The 21,528-nt window shown below is 42.6% G+C and overlaps 1 protein-coding gene and 1 long non-coding RNA gene across 2 annotated transcripts; both read left to right on the top strand.

Moving 5' to 3' along the window:
* The first annotated feature begins 581 nt into the window (after positions 1 to 581).
* Positions 582 to 4,066, top strand: LOC121681036. Its single transcript, XR_006021929.1, has 2 exons — positions 582 to 952; positions 2,383 to 4,066. It is a non-coding gene; the product is annotated as an uncharacterized LOC121681036 (long non-coding RNA).
* Positions 4,067 to 5,716: 1,650 nt separating this feature from the next.
* ptges (prostaglandin E synthase) lies at positions 5,717 to 9,790 on the top strand. The gene is made up of 3 exons (XM_042060652.1): positions 5,717 to 5,976; positions 6,340 to 6,422; positions 8,451 to 9,790. The coding sequence occupies exons 1-3, from the start codon at positions 5,869 to 5,871 to the stop codon at positions 8,698 to 8,700; spliced, it is 441 nt and encodes a 146-aa protein (XP_041916586.1). The 5' UTR covers positions 5,717 to 5,868; the 3' UTR covers positions 8,701 to 9,790.
* The last annotated feature ends 11,738 nt before the right edge of the window (positions 9,791 to 21,528 follow it).

Below are 21,528 nucleotides of genomic sequence, written 5' to 3' on the forward strand. Positions count from 1 at the left end.
CCATATGTTATCTTAATGCAGAGGAAGTAGATTGGGAACCAAATAGAATGTTCAAGCATTGTTTTTGTTTTTATTATTGAAAGGGTCTATAACTTGTTTGCTTTGGACCAGGGATGAGCCATACCCCAAGCTTTACTCTGACTCCAGACTTAGCCATACGTGTAGGAAAATGGGGAATGTCACAGTTGAAATCATATGAACTGGGTCCGCGCCTTCGCCCCTTGTTTTAATGCTGTTGGAGGGACCCTCCGTACAACATTCCCTTTTGTTTATGATTCTGCATTGCTGAGTGCTCGACGCTGCCCAGATGGTGATCTCATTTCTCCAAAAACAACTGCCAGGTCTTCCAAAATGGAGAAATCGTACAGACTTTCACAGAGTAGAAGGGACAATCCAATAATGAACTAAATCATTCTCTAAGGGGCAATAAATAGAGATTGTCACCATCTGCCTATTCATGTATCTGGAATTACTTAGTGTCTGAGACTGATTATGTCTGAGCTCATAATGGCAGTCCTGAAATCAATGCATCATTTTAAAGACCAGCGGCTACACATTGATTAAACTCAGCAAGGCCACTGACCTGCATTGCATGCTGGGAACTCCAGCTGCAATCATCCATCTCGTGCTACCCCACCCCCATCACTCTTCTGCTACACACACCACCCCTGTCCCCAGCAGCATCCTTGGAGGATCACGAAAGGGTGTGTGTGTGCACGACTGCGTGTGTGTGAGTGTGTGTTCACTCACACAGTGTGTCTGCTGTGTGTGTGTGTGTGTAAGCAGAACAAGAAGGGGGGCGGGGTATCAGGGTGGTGGTGATGTCATTTTGAGTCCCCTCTCCTCCAGTAGCAGGGTATGCAGAGAGAGGAGGAGGAGAAGAGAGCCGGTACAGAGACAAGGATGGAGGGAGGCATCGAGGAGGTCGCAGAGAAAGACGTGTTCTCAAAAGGTAGGACCCGTCCTGATTCTGCAGAGCAGGTGTTAAATATTCCTCGGGCACTTTTTTTCCCTTCTCTTTTTAAATAAAAAAAAATACTGTCTGTTTGTCGGAGGCATCTGTCTCCCACTGAGTGATCCAGCTGGCTCTCTGCACCCAGTCAAAACATTAGCATGGATGGTGCTAGCAGGCTGCTGCGTGCTCTGGTCCAGACCTGCCGCTCCATGCTCTGCATGAACCCATTTCGTCCCCTGAAGGGATTCAGAATATTTTTTAATTTACCAAAGAGTGGGTGCAAATTGAGATCAAGGATGAAGATGAAAGCTTGTCACCTATCAGAATGTAAAGTATTAGAAGAAAAATCTACACCAGATGCAGGTATGCCTGAATCCCTCTGTTCAATGAAGTCACAGATTACATGGACGGTTAAAAATTGAGTTTTTTTTTCTGGGGGCTGACATGAAACTGAACAAAGACCCTTTCATCTCAACCCAAAAACAGGATATTGCACAAATAGCCTAACCCTAAACTCAAATGTTTTAACATGTCATGGTTGAAGCAGAGAGGGTTGAAACAGATTTTTGGTTGAGGTGGAGCGGAAATCTCCACAGAATGACCTGTTTGTGGCAGGCTATTACTGGAAGCTATTTTGGCTGGGTGGGGCGCGCACCCCCATCCCCACACCCTTAAAATGCAAATGATGCACACGAAAAGAGCGCCTGGGACAATACCGTGGCGTGTAGGAAACGAGAGTGTCGTGTGTGTGTGGGGGCAAGGTGAGTCCCTCTATTGTGTCTACAGGGGTGGGTGGGTGTCTCCAACCCATCCATAGCCTGACAGACTCATGCTATTCGGCCTCACTACAATGAATCTTTCATGGGTGTCATTAGTGCCGGCTCGCTGGCTCTGACATTTCCTCACAGAAAAAAGGCCGCCGAAGTGCATTGGTGCAGAAGGGATAGATGTTCCAACAAGAGATTACACATGCAGGAGCTGTGTTTGGGCAGCCCAGTGGGTTTGGTCCTGTGGTAGTGGTGACCTCTTTGAAAAAGGTTTTGGAAATGTGATGTAATGAGATTAAAGTGAGATAATATATGATTGCATGATGCACATTCTTATGGACATGCACAAAAAATGGACATTTTCCACATGCTGTAAATTCTGGAGCTAGTGCAAATATATAATGTGAAATCTGCTGGAAATGTGTTCACCCAAAACTCAACGTTCACCCAAACTCAAGGCAAACAGAAACCTGTTTGCAAACGTCCACCTATGTTTGCGAATGTGAACGCACCTCTGCTGTCACTCACGCAAGTCCTGTATGAGTGTCCTATTGACCAAAATGTGTGATGTCAAACCAGACACAGCTTTTGCTACTACTACTGATAATCTGTATGAAGCCTCATCTCTCTCTCTCTCTCTCTCTTCTTTCAATTTCCCAGACAGGAACAGGACCTCAGAAAAAACTCTGGATGTCTTCTAAGAGGCTCTCCCTCCACGGTCATTCTTGCTGGACGCTCCATTGACACTGCAGGACTGTTCCTGGGCACCCAACACACAGGAGAGGGGGACACGGCACTCTGAGGGCACCTACAGTCCAGCTACGGGCTGGATGACTCACTCTCATCACCCAGTCCCCACCCAACTACTACTGCAACAGTGAGAGCTTGGATGTGGTGGACGCCGATTTTCTGCACATGGGACAGAGCTGTTTTCCTTACCTGTCGTGGATGGTGCGTGTGTGGCAGTGGATGTGGATGTGTGTGAACATTTAAACACTCATAGCATTACCAGAGAGAGTAAAAGAGGGAGGTTACAGAGAGAGAGAGAGAGAGAGAGAGAGGGGAGCAGAGAGAGAAGAGAGGGCGTGAGAGATATTTGATCCACAGAAGACTGGAGAAGATGTGGTGGAGGAGGGGATGTTTTCGTGGCAGCACCGCTGGTGGGGATAAGCTCTTGTAAATATTTACCTCGCGCGCTCCGGGAGCGGTGCCACTGAACCCGTGAACTCTGAACTCCCGCCAACCTTCTCCCCCTGGGCAGCCTCAGGCGCTGCACCCAAGCGAGGCGGCTACCTGTTGCGTTGGAGACGCACACAAAGCAAGTCTGCCTGGCTAGCCGCCTACCTTCCTGAGTGACTGATGCCTCTGATGCCCCTTTCATCGTCCCACTCGCTCACTCTCACTCCTCTTCACTGCCTCCCCATTCAGTCACCCGTCTGTGTGTGAAACCCCAGGGCAAAAAGCCATGATGTCAGGAGAGGTCTAGTCCCCACTGGTCAGACAGAAGACAAGTCATACTATCACCTTACACCAGTCACTCAGACTTTCCCAGACTTTCACCAGTGTGTGTGTGTGTGTGTGTGTGTGTGTGTGTGTAATGTCTGAGCGCGTGTCACCGTCAGATCATCAAGGTGTTTATGGCTCAGTGCCGAAGGTGAATCAGTGGGGATGTGGCAGTGGTTGAATGTGTAAAGACTGACAGTTTTTTTTCTGCTGCGGTAACAGATGCCATTCTCGCCAATGTGCCCTGAAACACCAGATATCCACATAAAAGATGTCTGTGAGTGCTTATCTACTGCTATCAGAAGTCACACCAGAGGCTGTTTCATTTTCTACAGCAAACAGGAGCATTTGTGTGGAAGGGATCTGATGTGTGTTTAAGACTGCATATCGAGAAGATCAGTATATGTGTGTGCCTGCGGGTGTGCATGTCAGTTTGTCCAGTTGTCCAGTTTGTGTGATCGACACCATGGGCTGTGCCATCTGCACTCAGCTGGTGAACGCGTGGAGCGGGTTCACATGGAAGGGAGGTCGGAGCGTCAGGCAGGCCTGTCCAGAGGTGCCCTCGCAGGAGTACCACCGGCTGTCCGGCCTCCATTACACCTCCTCCTTCTCCGACGCTGAGGACTGCTGCGATGACCTCTCCTCCCTCAGCACCTCCTCGTCCTCCGATTACCTAGAAACTGAATACTTGGACGATTTGGAGGCATGACATACCCGCGTCTGAGAGGATGCCGGGTTTTTATTACTATTAATATACTGCACCAAAGCTTTCCTTGATTCAGTTGCTTGTCATTTGCATCTTTATGCACCTCACTTGATTAAATGCTGATGATGAAGATTGTGAACTGGGTCGGGTTGGTTTTTGCTGTTTGCGCTGATACTGTACGAAACATACAGTAACTACACAAAGTGGATTATCAGTGGCCATTCTCTCTTTTCTGGTAATAGTGGTCCAACTGAAAATGCTCTGTTTTAATTGAGCACACAAAACAAATTCTTTGTATAGTTTTTCTACACATATAGGAACAGCTTTCAAGAGAGGGCTTTTATTCTCACTGAGGGAAGAAGTCCACAGTAGTTAATTAAGGCCAACAGTAGCTTCCTAAAATAGATGATTGACATCAGATTAGTTAGTCCTGAATTAATTATGTTATTCAAAATCTGCCATTGACTTTTACACAGGATTTTGAACATCGAATTTCTTCTTTTGAATTTTGATACCAGTAAGCAAGAGAGCAAACTTAAATTTGATATTTTCTACTGTAGAAAAGATGGAATCCCCTGAATGACGTCATATTTACACAATAATTTCTCTTGACTTAAAGAGTCATCCTCCCCATTAGTAGCGATAATGTGAAGAAGGTTTTGACATAGCAATGACTAAATAAGTTCTTGAGGATTTAGTGAAATTATCTTCCAGGGATCATCAGTCAACAGAGTATACAGCACTGACTTAGTTTAACATGTTTCCATTTTAAATCTATAATTCATTAATGAATCAATCTATTTTTAAGTGATTGCCTCTGTTAGACCCATTCTGGACAAGTTTATAATAGTTCCATTATAAGCCAGTCTATTTATTAAACAGCAAACAGTAGCCTTATAAGCCTGTCAGCAAACAGTAGTCATGCAGGTAAGTCATGAGATCAATCACAAGGTAGCCTATCTTTCATGCATACATGAAGCCAAACGCGACTGGTGAGAGGACACTCACGGAATCTCACGCCTGGTCAAGAACACCACCTTCCAAATGACAGTGAGCGAAAGTCTATTGAAGAGTATAGCCTATGCATGGACGGATTATGAACTTTCGGGCCCCTGGGCCCAGATGTATTAAGGGCCCCCCACTAATTGTCGTATATGTGGGAGGGGGGGTTTGGGGGTCCTCCCCCAGAAATGTTTTAATTTGTTTAATGTGATTTCCTGTATTCTGGTGCATTTTGGAGATGGCCAATACTAAATTCAATCAGATTTATAGCCTAAATGCTGATGTGCTGATATTGAGGGAATGATTCCATGCAAAGGCTTGGGCTTCAGGGCCCCCTGACCCCTTGGGCCCCTGGGCCTGGGCCTGGGCCCGGTAGGCCCGTGCAGTAATCCATCCCTGAGCCTACGTGGAATCACTGTGACATGATCCAACGCATTTACCTTACAGTGCAAGAGACAGCAAAATGCCCAAAAAGAAAATATCGGTATCCTTTGAAATGTCACCGCATAGCGTGCACTGTAAATGCCCTCCACTGGAGTGTGGTATAACACAAATTCCAAAAATTCCATGCCTGCAGGATAAAACGTGCACGCGCAAAAACACACACACACACTTTCACTACTGAAGCGTCATGATTTATCATAAAGTTGGGCCCGTGTCCAAAGAAAAAGTCCGCATTACACAACAAGCGCAAACCCCTTAGCCCTCTGTGAATCCTGTGTAGAAAGGTAGGTTGGGTAAATTAGTAGCCTGCATTTGTAATGCTCACACGCAACAGGAAATGAAATATGAATGGGCAGTAACTAGCCAGAGTCAAATGAAAACTTTGTGAACTGAAGACGATGAGAATGCCACGGCGCGTGCACAGCAGTCATATAAAGTGCGAGTCGCTTCGCCGAGTGCAATCATTTCAAGTCCAATAGCCTTCGGTCAAGATGTTAAGGAACGAGGTTTTCGCGTGTTTTGTTTTCTACAGCACGCTGCTGATCTTAAAGATGTACACACTGGCAGTTATTACGGGACAAGTACGACTTCGGAAAAAGGTGAGCGATAATACCATTTTAGTATGTTTAACGCCAAACGGTTTGCATCACAAGCGTAGCTTAGACTCGTGTTTTCCTTATAATAATTGAATTATTATTATCATCATCATCATTATTAATAGACATATTTCTTGATGCCGATGTTTAAAATAAATTATTATTATTATTGGCCTTATTTATATGAGGTTTAAACGTTTAGCTTTTGAATGAAAAAAACACATAATCCGTTACACAGACTGTAACCCTGAACAATGAATAAACACCTCTCATTTATTAAATTGCCCTGAAAGAATGTGATATTAAATAATTTGGGTAATTAAGGTTTAAAAGAAAGCTTAATTTCTCTCTGTGTATGTCTGACAGGCGTTTGCAAACCCAGAGGACGCTCTCAGGCATGGGGGAATAGAGTATAACCGGGAAGATCCGTACGTGGAACGGTGTTTGAGGTGAGTTGGCTGAAAGTGGGAGTGAATGTTGCAACCGCTTAATTGATGGATTTCTCTTCTCTTTTGGCTGTCATTGCTCTTACGAATTCCTTATTTACTGCGTAAAACATCTGTTTGGTTCTCCAGGGAGTGTGTGCTGTGCATGTGTTGTAGCATGCTGGAGATGATCTTTAAGTCCAAGAGGGGTTAGACAGACATCTGTTTTCCTACCACTGAAAACTCCTTCTCAGAAACACACCACAACACTTAGAAACATAAACTAGGAAGTCACCACAATGGCTTGGTAGACTCACACAATAAACACTTAATTTTGTGCTCATGTGAACGGTTGATAACCAGGGCTGGCCATGGACTATCAAACCTCTGCAGGTTTTCCTCTGGCTGAAATCTCTCCACCTTTTAGTGCGTCTCTGTTCAATCCCTGTCAAGCCTCTGCTCAACAGATCATTTTCTTCATCAGTGAGAGAGAGAAAGAGAGAATCTGGGCTAACTAATGACAAGTTGTCTTAGACAGTGTTGACAGCTGACAGTGGAAGACAATGTTGCCTTACATGCAAATGTATCTGTATGCACATAGTGATCCCATGTAATGGACTGGGTGTGCCTTGGTCGGTACATGCTGCAATGCATGTGTACCCTATTTGCGTGCATGCATGAAAGGATTTAGTAGTTTCTGGTTAATATTAGTTAAATCCTTGGGAGGAAACCTCTCATCTAGTGTGTGAAAGGCGTTATCGGAGCCAGTGGAGGTTACTGAGCAGAGGTGTTTGTTTGTGTTCTCTCACCTCTCCTCCAGCCATAGAAAAGGGTCTTGGTGGAGCTAGGGCTAGGGGGCCCCTTTGCTTCCATTGGACGACATGCAGAGGAAAGCAGATTGATATCAAACTGATATGGCGTCCATATTTTTCCCAAGGCAGACAGCTAAGGAAGATTACATTACAACTGACAGGTCTGAACAGAATCATATTGGAGAGAGAAAGAGAAAGAAAGAGAGAGAGAGAGAGAGAGAGTTTGAAAAGTTGTGTTTGAACAGCTTCCATCAGTGGTACAGTACTTTTGACTGATATGAAAACAGAGGCACCTGTGTGCACGTTATTTTTTATTTTATTTTGATTGATGTTTGATTGATCTGTGGATTTTGTAATGCACTATATAGAGGTGCAGACTGAGGAAGAGGCCCTATGGAATGTGTAGGGTATGGCACAGGAGGCCTATAGCGAGAAGTAGACTACACATGCAGAAAAGATATGCGTAGCTGAGAGACAGTGTGAAGCTGAGAGTGAAAGTTTCCACAGCTGTGAGCGCTTTACCACAGGAAACAGGAAGTCACATTGGGCAATGCAGGAATTGCACATGTAATAAGTGGTCATGATGAGGCTTATCCATAGAAGTGAAAGGGCTCTGGTATGATGTAGAGTTCTGATTCACTGTCTTCCACTGGTCCTGAGTCAGTGGGAGTAATTCATCATGCTTGCGCACGGCCACATATGTTTGACATTCTAGATTGTTGTAGTTTTTAGAGTGTAAATCCGGTGGATGGTTCTCCATGGTACTGTTTTCAGTGGGGCATATTAAAGTTGTTTTGGCCCCTGTAAAGGTTGAGTCAGACACAATATAATGAAATCCAGATGTCTTGGCTGTGTGTGTGTGTGTGTGTGTGTCTGTGCGGTATTCTTAATGGGGGGGGGAAAACTTATAAGGAGTTATGTAAGTTGAAGTGTATGTGAACCTTCTGCATTGGCATTGCCTATTAGACCAATTCTATAAAAAAAAGCTACTTTAATCCTCACACCTCCAGCGGCTCTTACACTAGCTAAATATTTGGAAATATTGTTTATGCTTGTAATGAGGGAATAGAATCATCTCTATGGAATGGAAATATTGTGTATAGTGCATGTTTCCTTTGTTTAAGTTGCATTTCATATTTGCTATTCTGTTGGTGTTTTGTGTTTGCTCGTAAACTTGGATGACCTTCGTGGAGTATTCTTGTCTTGGTTTTAACTTGAAACATTTTTTTTTCTTTCTCAGAGCGCACCGAAACGACATGGAAAACATCTACCCTTTCCTCTTCCTGGGCGCTATCTACTCCATGATTGGTCCCTCCCTGTCAGTGGCCAGAGGTCATTTCCTGGTCTTCTTCCTGGCTCGCATCATGCACACCATCGCATACCTGTTTGTTTTTCGAGCACCGATTCGATCACTATCCTACACCATCGCCCAGTTGCCTTGTGTCTCCATGGCAATTCAGATCATCATTGCCGTGGCTGCATACGCATAACATCTCAGATCTCTGTAGCGGGATCCCACCATAGTTTGTACTGTTGCCTTTGGAGGCAAAGATCTGCTGCATGATAGACTGAAGATCTCCCCATCGGAAACATGGCCACACTACAAAGCAGCAGATCTTGTCACCATTATTAGACTAGACATTAGGCTAGAGAGTAGGTAGTAGATAGTATCTAGTAGATAGTAGTATACTAGATGTTAGCCTCATCAGCATTGTATCATCCACTGCTGTTTGATTTTTGTACTTGCAATAGAATCCTAACAGGTCATTTGAAGAGACTATCAGAATGTAATGATGTATGTTGTTTTTTCGATTTTATAGCTTTTATATGATGATATGAAGGTCATATGAAGGTAATTTTTATCTTCTCAAGTTACACTACAGTATTGATGTTGCCACACACATTAGCCTGGAGTTGGAAGTTCATGTTCTTCACGGTGCCAGCATGACCATGTGTTTCCTGTCAACCTGTTTACAATGCACTTACCACCACCTTATGGAAACTCACCAAGCCCATAAATGGCCAGTTACCCTACTGGAGATGTTGACACAGCCCTAACCCCCTGCTTTTGTGCGTCGGGGCTGCTTGGTTTGGCCTGTGAAGTCTGCCCTTTGATAGTCAGTGGAGCATTCAGCCTGCATTCCCCAAACACACACACACACACACGTACACACAGACAATTGCTGGCAGACCTTCATAATGGGACTGAATTATTGGAGTCACACGGACACTCAATGCTCCATGCTAAGCATAACAATACTGCATGGCCATGTAAGGTTTTGGAAAAACCATTTGTATTGTGTCAAAAAGAATCAATCTTGTGGTGTCTGAATGGAATCTTAAACTCTGCCCAACTTTGTTGGTGTAATTGTGTTAAGGTCTGTGGTTCAGTTATGAAGAATCAAGCTTTTAAAATGTCATTCCCATTTCTCTTTTGTGCCTTAGATTGTGGAAGATTTAGGAAATGAACAGACTGAACTAATTCTGTATTTAACTGATATATTTATATGGTTTATATTGTCAGACATTTGTGCAAATGACTCCAATAACATAAATTATTTAATTTTTTTAAACCTGTGATTACTTTGTTATGACTAATTTTGTTGAATGTAAAAAGAAATAACACAGTTCATGTTACAAAGTTATTTAAATAAAAATAATGTTTGAAAAAGTGAAAGTGAATATGTTTTATAATAATAATAATAATAATAATAATAATAATACGTTTTATTTATATAGCGCCTTTCTCAGACTAAAGGTCACTTTACAAAGTCAACACAAACAGAGCAAGACAACACAAAAAAAAGGGCATTTGCGATGAGTCTAGTTGCCGTGGCGGCAGGTGAAAAGTGTTCCTGAAACAGAAAGGTCTTGAGGTGAGCTGTGAAGAGAGGAGAGGAGGGGAAGTCACGGAGGGAGTTCCAGAGCTTGTGGCATGGCGCTGAAAAGACCTGCCACCTAGGGTAGGGAGTCTGGTGCGGGGGACAGAGAGGAGATTTTGGTTAGAGGATCTGAGGGAGCGGGAAGGAGTGTAAGTGATCAGAAGGTCACAGTGGTAAGGAGGAGCAAGGTCATGGAGGGCTTTGACAGTGAGTAGTAGAATTTTGAATTTAATTCGGGACAGAACCGGTAACCAGTGAATCTGAGAAAGAATAGGGGTGATATGTGCAGATCTCTTGGTATGAGTGATTAGTCTGGCTGCGGAGTTCTGAATATATTGTAGTCTTTGAAGTGATTTAGTGGGGAGGTCAATGAATAGGGAGATGCTGTAGTCTACGTAGGCGGTTGCTAGTTGCTAGTAGTTTTGCTTACCATTGCTTAAATTCATAGTCAGCGATTGCGCAGGAAGTCTGTTTGTTTGATTATGTTTATGTTTATACTTTAAGAAGAGTGATACCAGAGTGGTAGCTCCCCCCTTCCTTCAACAATAAAAACAAAAACAATGCTTGAACATTCTATTTGGTTCCCAATCTACTTCCTCTGCATTAAGATAACATATGGAATGTTAAAACGGAAGCCTTGTGGGGTCAACTATGATGCTGATAATGGAACTCTCTTGAAAGGGTCTATTCCCAGAGAAACTCTACACAGGGTTTTGTTTTTGTTTAGGGGACAGGCTACCCCCACTTGTTTGTTTGCAGTTTTTTGGAGTGTCTGACAAAAACATTTATGGGCTTGAAATTGTGCGCAATCACTGACTGCACCTTTAAGTCTATGATATAGGGGATACTGATGCAAAAATCATAGTTGGGGATTTGTGTGTGTATGTTGGTGTAAGTTTCACAATAGAAGGTGTGTTCAGTCAAGTTGCAAGCTCTCTTTTCAGTAGGCAGCCATTGTTTCTTGACCTGGGAATCCTGTTTTGGTGGTCATTCCATGAAACTGAACTGTGCAAAGACTCGTCAAGATAGATCTTTTCCACCTGACTGGTCGGTAAGGGGGCTGAAAGGGTCGGTTTGACCACTGCTGTTTGCCTAGGCACCAGCAGAAGAGGAGGCCAGCATACCAGCATACCTCTGTCAGTTATGACACAAGGGCAGTGAAATATATTAACCCACTCTTAGCCTTCAGGGGTACAGATCAGCCGTTGAAGATCATGTTTGCTTTTCCTCCCACGTAACAACTTATAATGCGGATGTTTGGATGTCATCACAATGACAGTGCAGTTTAAATTGCTTGGTCACAGGAAATCGATTAATTACTGTAAGGGAAAGCATTTCCATCATCAGTTCAACAGGCCAATGAATGAGAGTTTTTGAAAGAATGGCTGTGAACATGCTCTAACCTGTTATGACTGACATTGTATGCTCTCCTGGTGTGTCTGTAGGGTTACCACACGTTCTGGTTTTCCCGGGATTGTTCTCTTTTTTTAATGTCTGTCCCGGAAAATTGATAATCTTTCCCGGGACACCAAATGTCCTGTTTTTTGGTGCAAAGGCACTTCTATTTTTTTTAAGTATTCCGTAGTTTCACTTTCAATAAAACCTACGTTCCACTCCTGCAATCCTACTATTTTTCTTAAGTTATCTTGATTGTATCCAGCTGACGGAGGCAGAGATGCGCTTATTTGATTGGTTGTAATGCAGCTGTCGGAGGCAGGCATGTGCTTATTTGATTGGTTGTAATGCAGCTGTCGGAGGCAGGCATGTGCTTATTTGATTGGTTGTAATGCAGCTGTCGGAGGCAGGCATGCGCTTATTTGATTGGTTGTAATGCAGCTGTCGGAGGCAGGCATGCGCTTATTTGATTGGTTGTAATGCAGACCTGTGAAACGAAAGTTTACCTTAACCATCAGCATCATCTACAACTACCGGCCGCGCACAGCAAGCATGTCCAAGAGAGTGAGTGCGTGCGGGTAGGCAACAGATTGGAGAGGGTAGCCTAGTAAGAAAAAGGAATTTCGGTTCGATTTGGTTTGATAAAATGGGGCGCGAGACGGAGGAGGATATAGGCCTACAATCAAAGTCAGGGCCAGCGGCGAAGAACACAACGCCGACAGGGTGAAAATGGGTATAGTATTGGTGCATAGTATTGTTAATGTTTTATGGATTAGCCTTATATCTTAAAAGAGCTGGTTAAAGAGCATTATAAGAACTCAGCAACCTTAAAGTGACAATGAATGCACCGTTTATAGTTAAACAATGTAACATTTGCAGCATTTGTTAATAAATTATTATTTATTTAAAAATATTTATATAGGAAGGGAAGTGAGACCAGATACAAAGTTGGCTGGTTAATTTCACTTTCATCATGCCTGCAGCAGATTTTTAGTTGAATGAGGAAGTTACGGTGATAAACTGTGCTGTGATAAAGTGCTAAATCAGTTCTACCAATTATAATGTCATTCTACTATAGAGTGGAACAAATAAAAAACAGAAAATAATCTTTCTTGCTTTCATGAGTCCTACTCTGTGACTTCCTTTATTTCTTTCTGTCATGCATGCAGGAAATTCCCACTCTCTGCCTGCTGAGTACCGTTTACCTTAAGATAGCCCTATGTGGATTAAGGTGTGAAATTCAATGCAAAGGTATCTGCTTGCAGCAGCTCAGATTATAGTGACATATTCACCATAAGCAATATCTGATGTCTTGATGCTAACACTGACAAAACTGCAATATATTTATTATGACCGCCGCGCAGCGAAGCGGCGGTCATATAGGTTTAGTCAGATTTTTTTTTTTTTTTTTTTTCTTCGCATGCCCAAATTTCCGTCAATGATTCCCGGGACACTGAAAGACCGGGGTACACGAAACTTGGTGGGCATGTAACCCCACATGGATAGCATAGCCCCCCCGCTGGACTGGACCCCCCGAAAGGAGGGTAGGGCAGACACAGTTTTCTGTGAATATCTCGAAAACCGTAGGGTTTAGGAGGACCATTTTTTTTTGCATGTTGATCTCAAGGGGCCATGTCAACCCATTCCATAACCACTCATTTCATGTATAGCACCACCTAGTTAAACACAAAAAAGTAAAAATGAGGTGTTGTAATTGAAGGTATCTGTGACCTAACATAGTCAAAACTGCACGAAATTGGAAGTGTAGGATCATTATGACACCCTCTGTATGCATGCCAAGTTTTGTGGAATTCCGTTCATGGGGGGCCACACAATAAATTAATTTATGTTACTATACCCCAACTGGCCTGTAGGTGGCCGGAGACAGTTTTCTGTGAATATCTTGAGAACCGTAGGGCCTAGGAGGTCCACCTTTTTTATGTATGTTGGTCTTAAGGGGGCATGTCAACCCATCCCATTACCACTTATTTCATGTATAGCGCCACCTAGTTAAAAATTAAAAAGCAAAAAATTAGGTGTTTTCATAACAATATCTCTGGCTGACAAGGTCAAAACTGCACGAAATTAAAAGTGTAGGATCATTATGACACCCTCCGAATGTTTTGTGTACTTTCGTTCATGGGGGGCCTTACAATAAAATAATTGATGTGTACATTTAGTGACGTACACCAACAAGGATTCCCGGGACACTGAAAGACCGGGGTACACAAAACTTGGTGGGCATGTACCCCCACATAGATAGCATGGAACCGTCATTTTTCGTTTTGATCTGTAGCCCCCACGCTGAACTGGACCCCCCGAAAGGAGGGTAGGGCAGACACAGTTCTCTGTGAATATCTTGAGAACTGTAGGGCCTAGGATGACCATTTTTTTCCGTATGTTTGCCTCCAGGGGTCATGTTAACCCATTTCATGTGCACACATGTGCACAAACAGATACACACACACACACACATACATTCACAGTAATCATACGTATGACACATACTCACACAGTAGACATATGTACGCTTGCATGCACAGGCACATACGCAGGCACACACACAAGCACGCACACACACACACACACACACACACACACACACACACTCACACACACACACACCCACACACATAACATAAACATAACACAAACAATCAAGAATTTCTCAGAATTATGAACAGGCAAGATGGAGGTGGGGTTGTATAAAATGAATTTTACATGTGAAATCTATGAACTAATCATGTTTTGGTACTTGTTGTCTAGCAGATACCAGTGAGAATTGAGTGTGGATAATGCAATTTAGTGAGACAGTTAGAATCATATAGGCCTTTCAGCGTGATTTCTTTTTGTGGAAAAAATGTGCTGGACTGGGCGGCGGCCATATTTTGTACCGCTCTGCGGTACATCTAGTTTAATTACATATATTCTAGAACTACTAATTCTAACAAGAGGTAAGTGATTGCAAAAATAGCCGAGTTCAAGAAAGGTGTGGCTAATTCGAAATTAGTTTTAACTTGAAGAAAACAGCAAACTGATGCACTCCTTATATTGGTGTGACATGAAAGACAAACACAACAATACCAACCTGACCCTTTGTATTGTGCAAACTGTCAAATTCTGCACATGTAAGAATATTCATTTTCATGAGCAATAATGTTGTTTCGTCGGAAGACGGTTAGCCACATCAGACTGCCTTCATATTTTTCCCTGACTTGTTATATCACGCTGCAGGAGTTTCAAATGGCATTGTAGTGCCATAAGTCCTCCAAAATGCTATCAAATGACTGAGATGTTATTACATGAATGTAACAGGAGTCCAGTTGGGCAGTCAACATCCCGAGGAAAGCTACTAAAGCAAATTATTAAAGCTTTTTATTTGATTGGCTCTGCTTGCATATGGTCAGATGCAATTAGGAATAATTGAAGGGTTTAGGAAACGTTTTAGAAAAGTGAGCCGAATTGCTGCCTGCCGGTCTGTTCTGCACAGAGGGTTTTGTGTAGAGTTCATGGTGTCACTATGGCCCGCTATGGGGAGTTGCTTTAAACATGAAGAGATGGGCAGTGTGGCACGTAGGCTGTGTGCTTAATTGATTCTGAACTGAGGCATCTATGGAGCCCTTCAGACGCATTATTCCAGCTCACTAATGACATGAGCCGACACAACCGGGAGGGTGGACATATTATCATGGAGTGGAAACTTGGCTGAGACTAAAAATATTTTTTTTTTTTTTATTGGAGCAAGAATATCATTGAGAGGAAATGTATCAGCACAGTGGAAAGGAGATAAAACAGTAAAATGTTTTAGATGTTGAAGAGGCATAACTTTGTTGCCGTGGTAAAGGGAAAGGGAGTTAGTCAGAGAATGCAGTAAAATATTTTGGCTATTTTTCCATTGTCTCGCCTAAAAGGTTAGATTTGAATGCCTCTGCTGGTGCTGAGATGGTATTATCTAAGCAGTTTTATCACTAATGTAAACTCTCCTGTCAGGAAAAGCAGTGAAATTGGAATTATACAACAGAGGCCAGACTGCATTAACTCAGGCCTGGCTTTAGCGGCGGTCTCGTTGGAGGAGAGCCCAGGCTAAACAAAGGAGGTAGAAAAAATGAGGGGCGTAATGAACTGAGTTATCTAACTCCAGCGAAAAACATGGTTGTTTACTCAATGAAGTGCATATCATGACAAAAACATAACTGTACCCTTTGAAATTGTTTAAAGGACAAAGTTATTTTTTGACAGCCCAGTGTTGTCAACATAAATAGGAGTGTTGAATGTGTAAGCCCACATTTAGGTCCGCCCATGGGTCCGATGTTTTTCATGGCACAATGAAGGGAAGTTAAGGACAAGGGTGATGAAATACAGCATTAATAAGCAGTCTGCTATGTTAACTCACCTTTTCCTCCACCAAGGCAGTAGTGCTATGGCAAGCACACTCATCCTACTTCATCACTTATCAACCATCTGCCATCTTTCTCAGTGGGGAGTAAATGGGAGGTGTTTGCATGGTTTCATTGTACAGTTACCTCTTTCAGCTACCCAGACAGAGACCTTGTCACTTTGTCATTCTGCAGATTCAGAACCTGAAGTTAAATAGGTTATATTGTCAGAAAAACAAAACAGTTTCTAAACAGTAGTGTAATTCTGAAGGCAGGACTAAGTGATGTGTGCCTTTTATTACATGTATTGCATTTGTTTACAATTATCTGGACCAAAGAAACTGAAAAAAAGAAAACAACTCTTATCTTTCTTTCTGGGTATAAGGGGAAAAGACATTGCAATACTTTATCAGGATTGGGTTTAAAAAACATTTCAAGTTTATGTCAGATTCTGTAAATTTCTATCTGTGGCTTCACTTAAGCAAGGTCAGACAAGTTTATTTAGCCCCAAATGTGTGTGCACACACATATATTCCTTAATGGCCCAAAATGCCAGAATAGAGCCGGATAGTCTCACAAGCCCCAATGGGACTTCAGAGAAGCCTGATGGAGCCGTATTCTTTGTAGAATAATAGGAGGCCTACTCCACAGAACCCTTTTGTCTAAGAAAAGCAACCGTACTACAAGTAGCAATAGTAGCCTACTCACCGAAAGAACGCTCTTTTAACTGTGTAATGAGGTTCTTACCAAAAGTATCTAGATTTGAAACAGTCTACAGTTTATGTCAACCAGAAGTTGATTCCATAGCTGAACCACATAGCCTACATGCTAAAACATACCTGTCAACACTCCCGTTTTTCCCGGGTTCTCCCGTATTTCAAGGTCATCTCCCAGCACCCTCCCGTTTTGTTATTTCTCCCGGAAAACTCCCGTAATTTGCATATAAAATCATTGATCCATTCATTTTTTCTATTAGTCTGACATCTCCCAGGTTGCCAGATTGTGTATGAAATACACCCTACACATATACGATCACTTAGTTTCAATTTCAACCGTTTTGTCATAGGCTAAAACCTGGCAACCCAAACCCCAAATAAGGAAGCGGATGCCGAGGGAAAAAATATTTCCAAAAATAATTTCGTGGAAATGCATGGATTCTAGTTGTTGCTACTGGAAGCAATTGAATCCATGCAGAGAGGTGCACAGGAATTTTGAGGGGCAGTTGCTCTGACCTGAAAAAAGCCCCCCCCCCAAAAAAAACCTCACGGGCTATATGCAGGACTGAGAATAGAATAACAGTGTCTTTTTTTAAAATATATTCACAAAGAAGTAAAACACTGAAATACAGCACTCAATCACCTTAACTTATCATTATTATTTTCATGCCCACTAGTGGTATTTATGTTCTCCTCAGGCAAGATCTTTGAAATTACCTTTAAAATAGCCTATGTTTTTTTTAGATTACAATTATTTAGCATGCAGCTCTTTAATCCTGTACTTTCTAGCATGGTCCTCTCATCCAGAGTGCGAATTACCCCACCATAATTGGGGGGTACTTCTCATTCACCTCTTCTATGACCATCAAGTGCAAAATGTGTTGTGCAACACACACACAAGGTCTAAACATGCGACAAACTGATAATCAGTAGGCTACAGAATATCTCATTGTTATTATCCAAAAGAGAACTGTTTTGATCAACTCCCAAAAGTTAGAAGTTAAAGGAGAATTCCGGTGTGATATTGACCTAAAGTGTATTGAAACATGATACCGAGTGTGAACGTATGTCTCATAGCCCATCTCGACTTGTCCCCTGCACTCCAAAATCTGGCGCTAGTTAGCCGATGCTACCAACAACTTTTTCAGTAGTGGTGCTTCGGCATCGGGCTAGCCATGCAAATAAATCTCTGTTTTACACCCATTTACGAGGCTCAATGTATCTCCACACTTCATTGGTAGACTTCCTAGGGCCCTGACATTTAAAACGAGACATTGAGAACTTTGAAAAAGCACTGGTAGTTTACTTACAAGACGATTTATACAGACAGTATCTTCACGAAGTTTAATGTTTGCAGCCATCTTGAATTTAGTCACGATAAGTCGAGCAAGGAGTAAGAATGAACAGGTATGATAAGGGATCAGATTCCAAAAATAATTCAGTGGAAATGCATGGATTCCAGTTTCTTCCAGTAGCAGCAATGAAGTGTGGAGATACATTGAGCCTCGTAAATGGGTGTAAAACAGTGATTTATTTGCATGGCTAGCCCGATGCCGAAGCACCACTATTGAAAAAGATGTTGGTAGCATCGGCTAACTAGCGCCAGATTTTGGAGTGCAGGGGACAAGCCGAGATGGGCTATGAGACATACGTTCACACTCGGTATCATGTTTCGATACACTTTAGGTCAATATCACACCGGAATTCTCCTTTAAGTGCACTGAAATACCATTCTGTATAGTAAAAGAAATACCTTTACAAAAAGCCACCTTTACAAGAGCTATGAAAGAACAAAACATGTTAATACATGAAGGTTGTAAAATAGCACATTTTCAACGAGCTAGACGTCTGCTAGCAACTTACATTTACCCATGCACGTCAGCAGAATTTAGCCTACTTGATGAATTTACTTAGCGTTTTGTCATTCAACGTTGACACTTGACACAACTTGAATTTCCCCTGGGGATCAATAAAGTATCTATCTATCTATCTATCTGACACTTGCTTGAGAAGTTAAAGTCGTTCTCTATCTCCGTTGCATTGCGCGCCACGGTGGTTAAAAATGGTACGGTCTATAATAGGGGTGTCTGAAATCGCTTTACATTAAAATGTTCCTACAGTGAAAATAAGAGTTGACTTGTATTGTAGCCAACTGTAATGATATTTTTCATAATATCAGAAAAATTATCTGACCCCCCAAAACTGATATTTCTGTCCCAGTACCCCCTGTAATTCGAACTATGCTCTCATCTCATCTCGTGATCATCACTTAGGCCTTACTGTCCTCTGTGCCTCCTCCTGGTCCACATTTTCCTCACATACAGTAGTCTGGAGGCTTATGACTGCTCCTCATCTTAAATGTAATGTAATTATGAAACATTGCCATTAGTAGGCTAGGCTAAAATATGAGTCTGATTAATTAATCAATTCGTCTACACAGTGTCATGTCATCTTTATCACAGTGCAAAGTCTCTGTCTCACCTGCTGGTTGGCTTTTTCGCAGCCAACCCTGCAGTGATTGCCTCTCTGAATTGTCTCTCCCTCTCCTGAATCTGACTCTTTTCAGTGGGCATCTTGGCTTCAAACAATACCCAAAATACTTTTAGGATTTAGGCATTTAACCATTTTTAATAAAATAATTAATGTGATGCATTACTTCCATCATTCATTCTTCTTGCTAAAACGAAATGTGAGAAACTATCAGCTTAGTTCGCCTAATGCCTACCAAAAAAATAGTAGCCTATAGGCTATGTGATAACGGACTGCTTCTCTGCAAGCTATCTGTCTGATTATTTAGGCTAAACGTGGCAAACTCAGCCTGGATTTATGAAGATTTTAATTCATTTCATAAAACTTGATGACGATAATCGTTCGTTTGTTATACATCACAAATTCACCTTTTCCGACAACGTTGAGTCGTCTCATACGACAACCGCGACAATCTCCTTAGGGCCGCTTAAGCAGGCTCAGCTCAGGTGCCGGTCGCGTGCAGCGCTGCAGCCACAGAGTTTGCCCTTCCCCTACTGACTTTCACTTTCGGTGGCCGAATTGAATTGAATGAGGCTTTGCGAATTTTTTTTTTTTATCTAGGCCTACGCGAAATTCTGCATCCATTGTACGATTTATTTATTTATTTTCCCTATTGGAAGGGCAACATGAGTCAAGAAGGGCATGGGCAACCTGAGCAACCCCCCTGTGCACGTCCCTGAATCCATGCATTTCCACTGAATTATTTTTGGAATCTGATCCCTTATCATACCTGTTCATTCGTACTCGTCGCTCGACTTATCGTGACTAAATTCAAGATGGCGTTGAACGGTAAAATTCCTTAAGTTGTAGGAATTGTCTGTAGACCTACGAGAGTCTCGAGGCACAGATCTGGGGAAGGGTGCAGAAAAACAATCTGCTGCTTTAAAGGTCCCAGTAAGCACAGTGGCTTCCATCATCCGTAAATGGAAGAAGTTGGAAACCACCAGGGCTCTTCCTCTTGGCCGTGGAAATTCTGGTTCCAGAAAGTAAAAGTCCTGCCTTATATTCTTTCTACCTGTGCACTTAACACAGGTGATATCACTAATTATGTGATCTACCTGGCTGTTAATTAGGATGAGCTGGTTTATTAAATGGTTGGATCAAAAACTTGGCAGGACTTTTACATTCTGAACCCGGCATGTCCACCTCTGGAGGTGACCAATAACCTGATGATCCCTCTGACAGAGCTCCACGGTTCCTCTGTGGAGAGAGAAGAACCTTTCAGAAGGATGACCATCGCTGCAGCACTCCAACAATCAGGCCTGTATGGTAGAGTGGCCATGACAGAAGCCACACCTTAGTAAAAGGCACATGGCAGTCTGCCTGGAGTTTGCTAAAAGGCACCTGAAAAACTCTCAGACCATGAGAAACACAATTCTCTGGTCTGATGAGACAAAGATCGAACTCTTTGCCATGAATGCCAAGCGTTATGTTTGGAGGATACCAGGCACCGCTCATCACCTGGCCAATACCATCCCTACAGTGGTGGTGGCAGCATCATGCTGTGGGGATGTTTTTCAGCGGCAGGAACTGGGAGACTAGTCAGGATTGAGGGAAAGATGAATGCAGCAATGTACAGAGACATCCTGGAAGAAAACTTGCTCCAGAGCGCTCTTGACCTCAGACTGGGGCGACCGTTTATCTTTCAACAGGACAACGACCCTAAGCACACAGCCAAGATATTGAAGGAGTGACAACTCTGTAAATGTCCTAGAGTGGCCCAGCCAGAGCCCAGACTTGAATCCCATTGAACATCTCTGGAGGGATCTGAAAATAGCTGTGGACCGACACTCCCCATCCTACCTGATGGAGCTCGAGAGGTTCTGTAAAGAGTAATGGGCGAAACTGGCCAAAGATAGGTGTGCCAAGCTTGTGGCTTCATATTCCAAAAGACTTGAGCCTGTAATTACTGCCAAAGGTGCTACAACAAAGTATTGAGCAAAGGCTGTGAATACTTATGTACATGTTATATTTTCGTTCTTTATTTCTTAAAAAAACTTTCCATTTTGGAATAAGGCTGTAACATAATGAAATGTGGAAAAATTGAAGCGCTGTGAATACTTTCCATATGCACTGTACTTCCCATATGTACTTTCAATATGACATTTGAAGGCCGATATATAAATATATAAAGATATATAAATACACAACGAGAACCTGAATTCAGAATGCAAACAAACATGTTTGGTAGCACGTGACTGCTATGCTAAACCCCCACTAGCTAGCGAGCTAGCCATCAAGAAATCAAGCTAAACACATACAGGGCTCACAATAAAACGGTCGTGCAAACACATTGTTCCAGAGACTATCAAACCACATTACAAAAACGAAGTTCACCCAAGGGTAGGCTACTTACAATTTCAACAGCAACAAAGCCAAGTCGGCGTCCGTTTTGCAGTCTTCAGAGTCTCTCACTTGAC

This window comes from Alosa sapidissima, chromosome 13 (assembly GCF_018492685.1).
Source record: "Alosa sapidissima isolate fAloSap1 chromosome 13, fAloSap1.pri, whole genome shotgun sequence".
NCBI classification, from domain to species: domain Eukaryota; kingdom Metazoa; phylum Chordata; class Actinopteri; order Clupeiformes; family Clupeidae; genus Alosa; species Alosa sapidissima.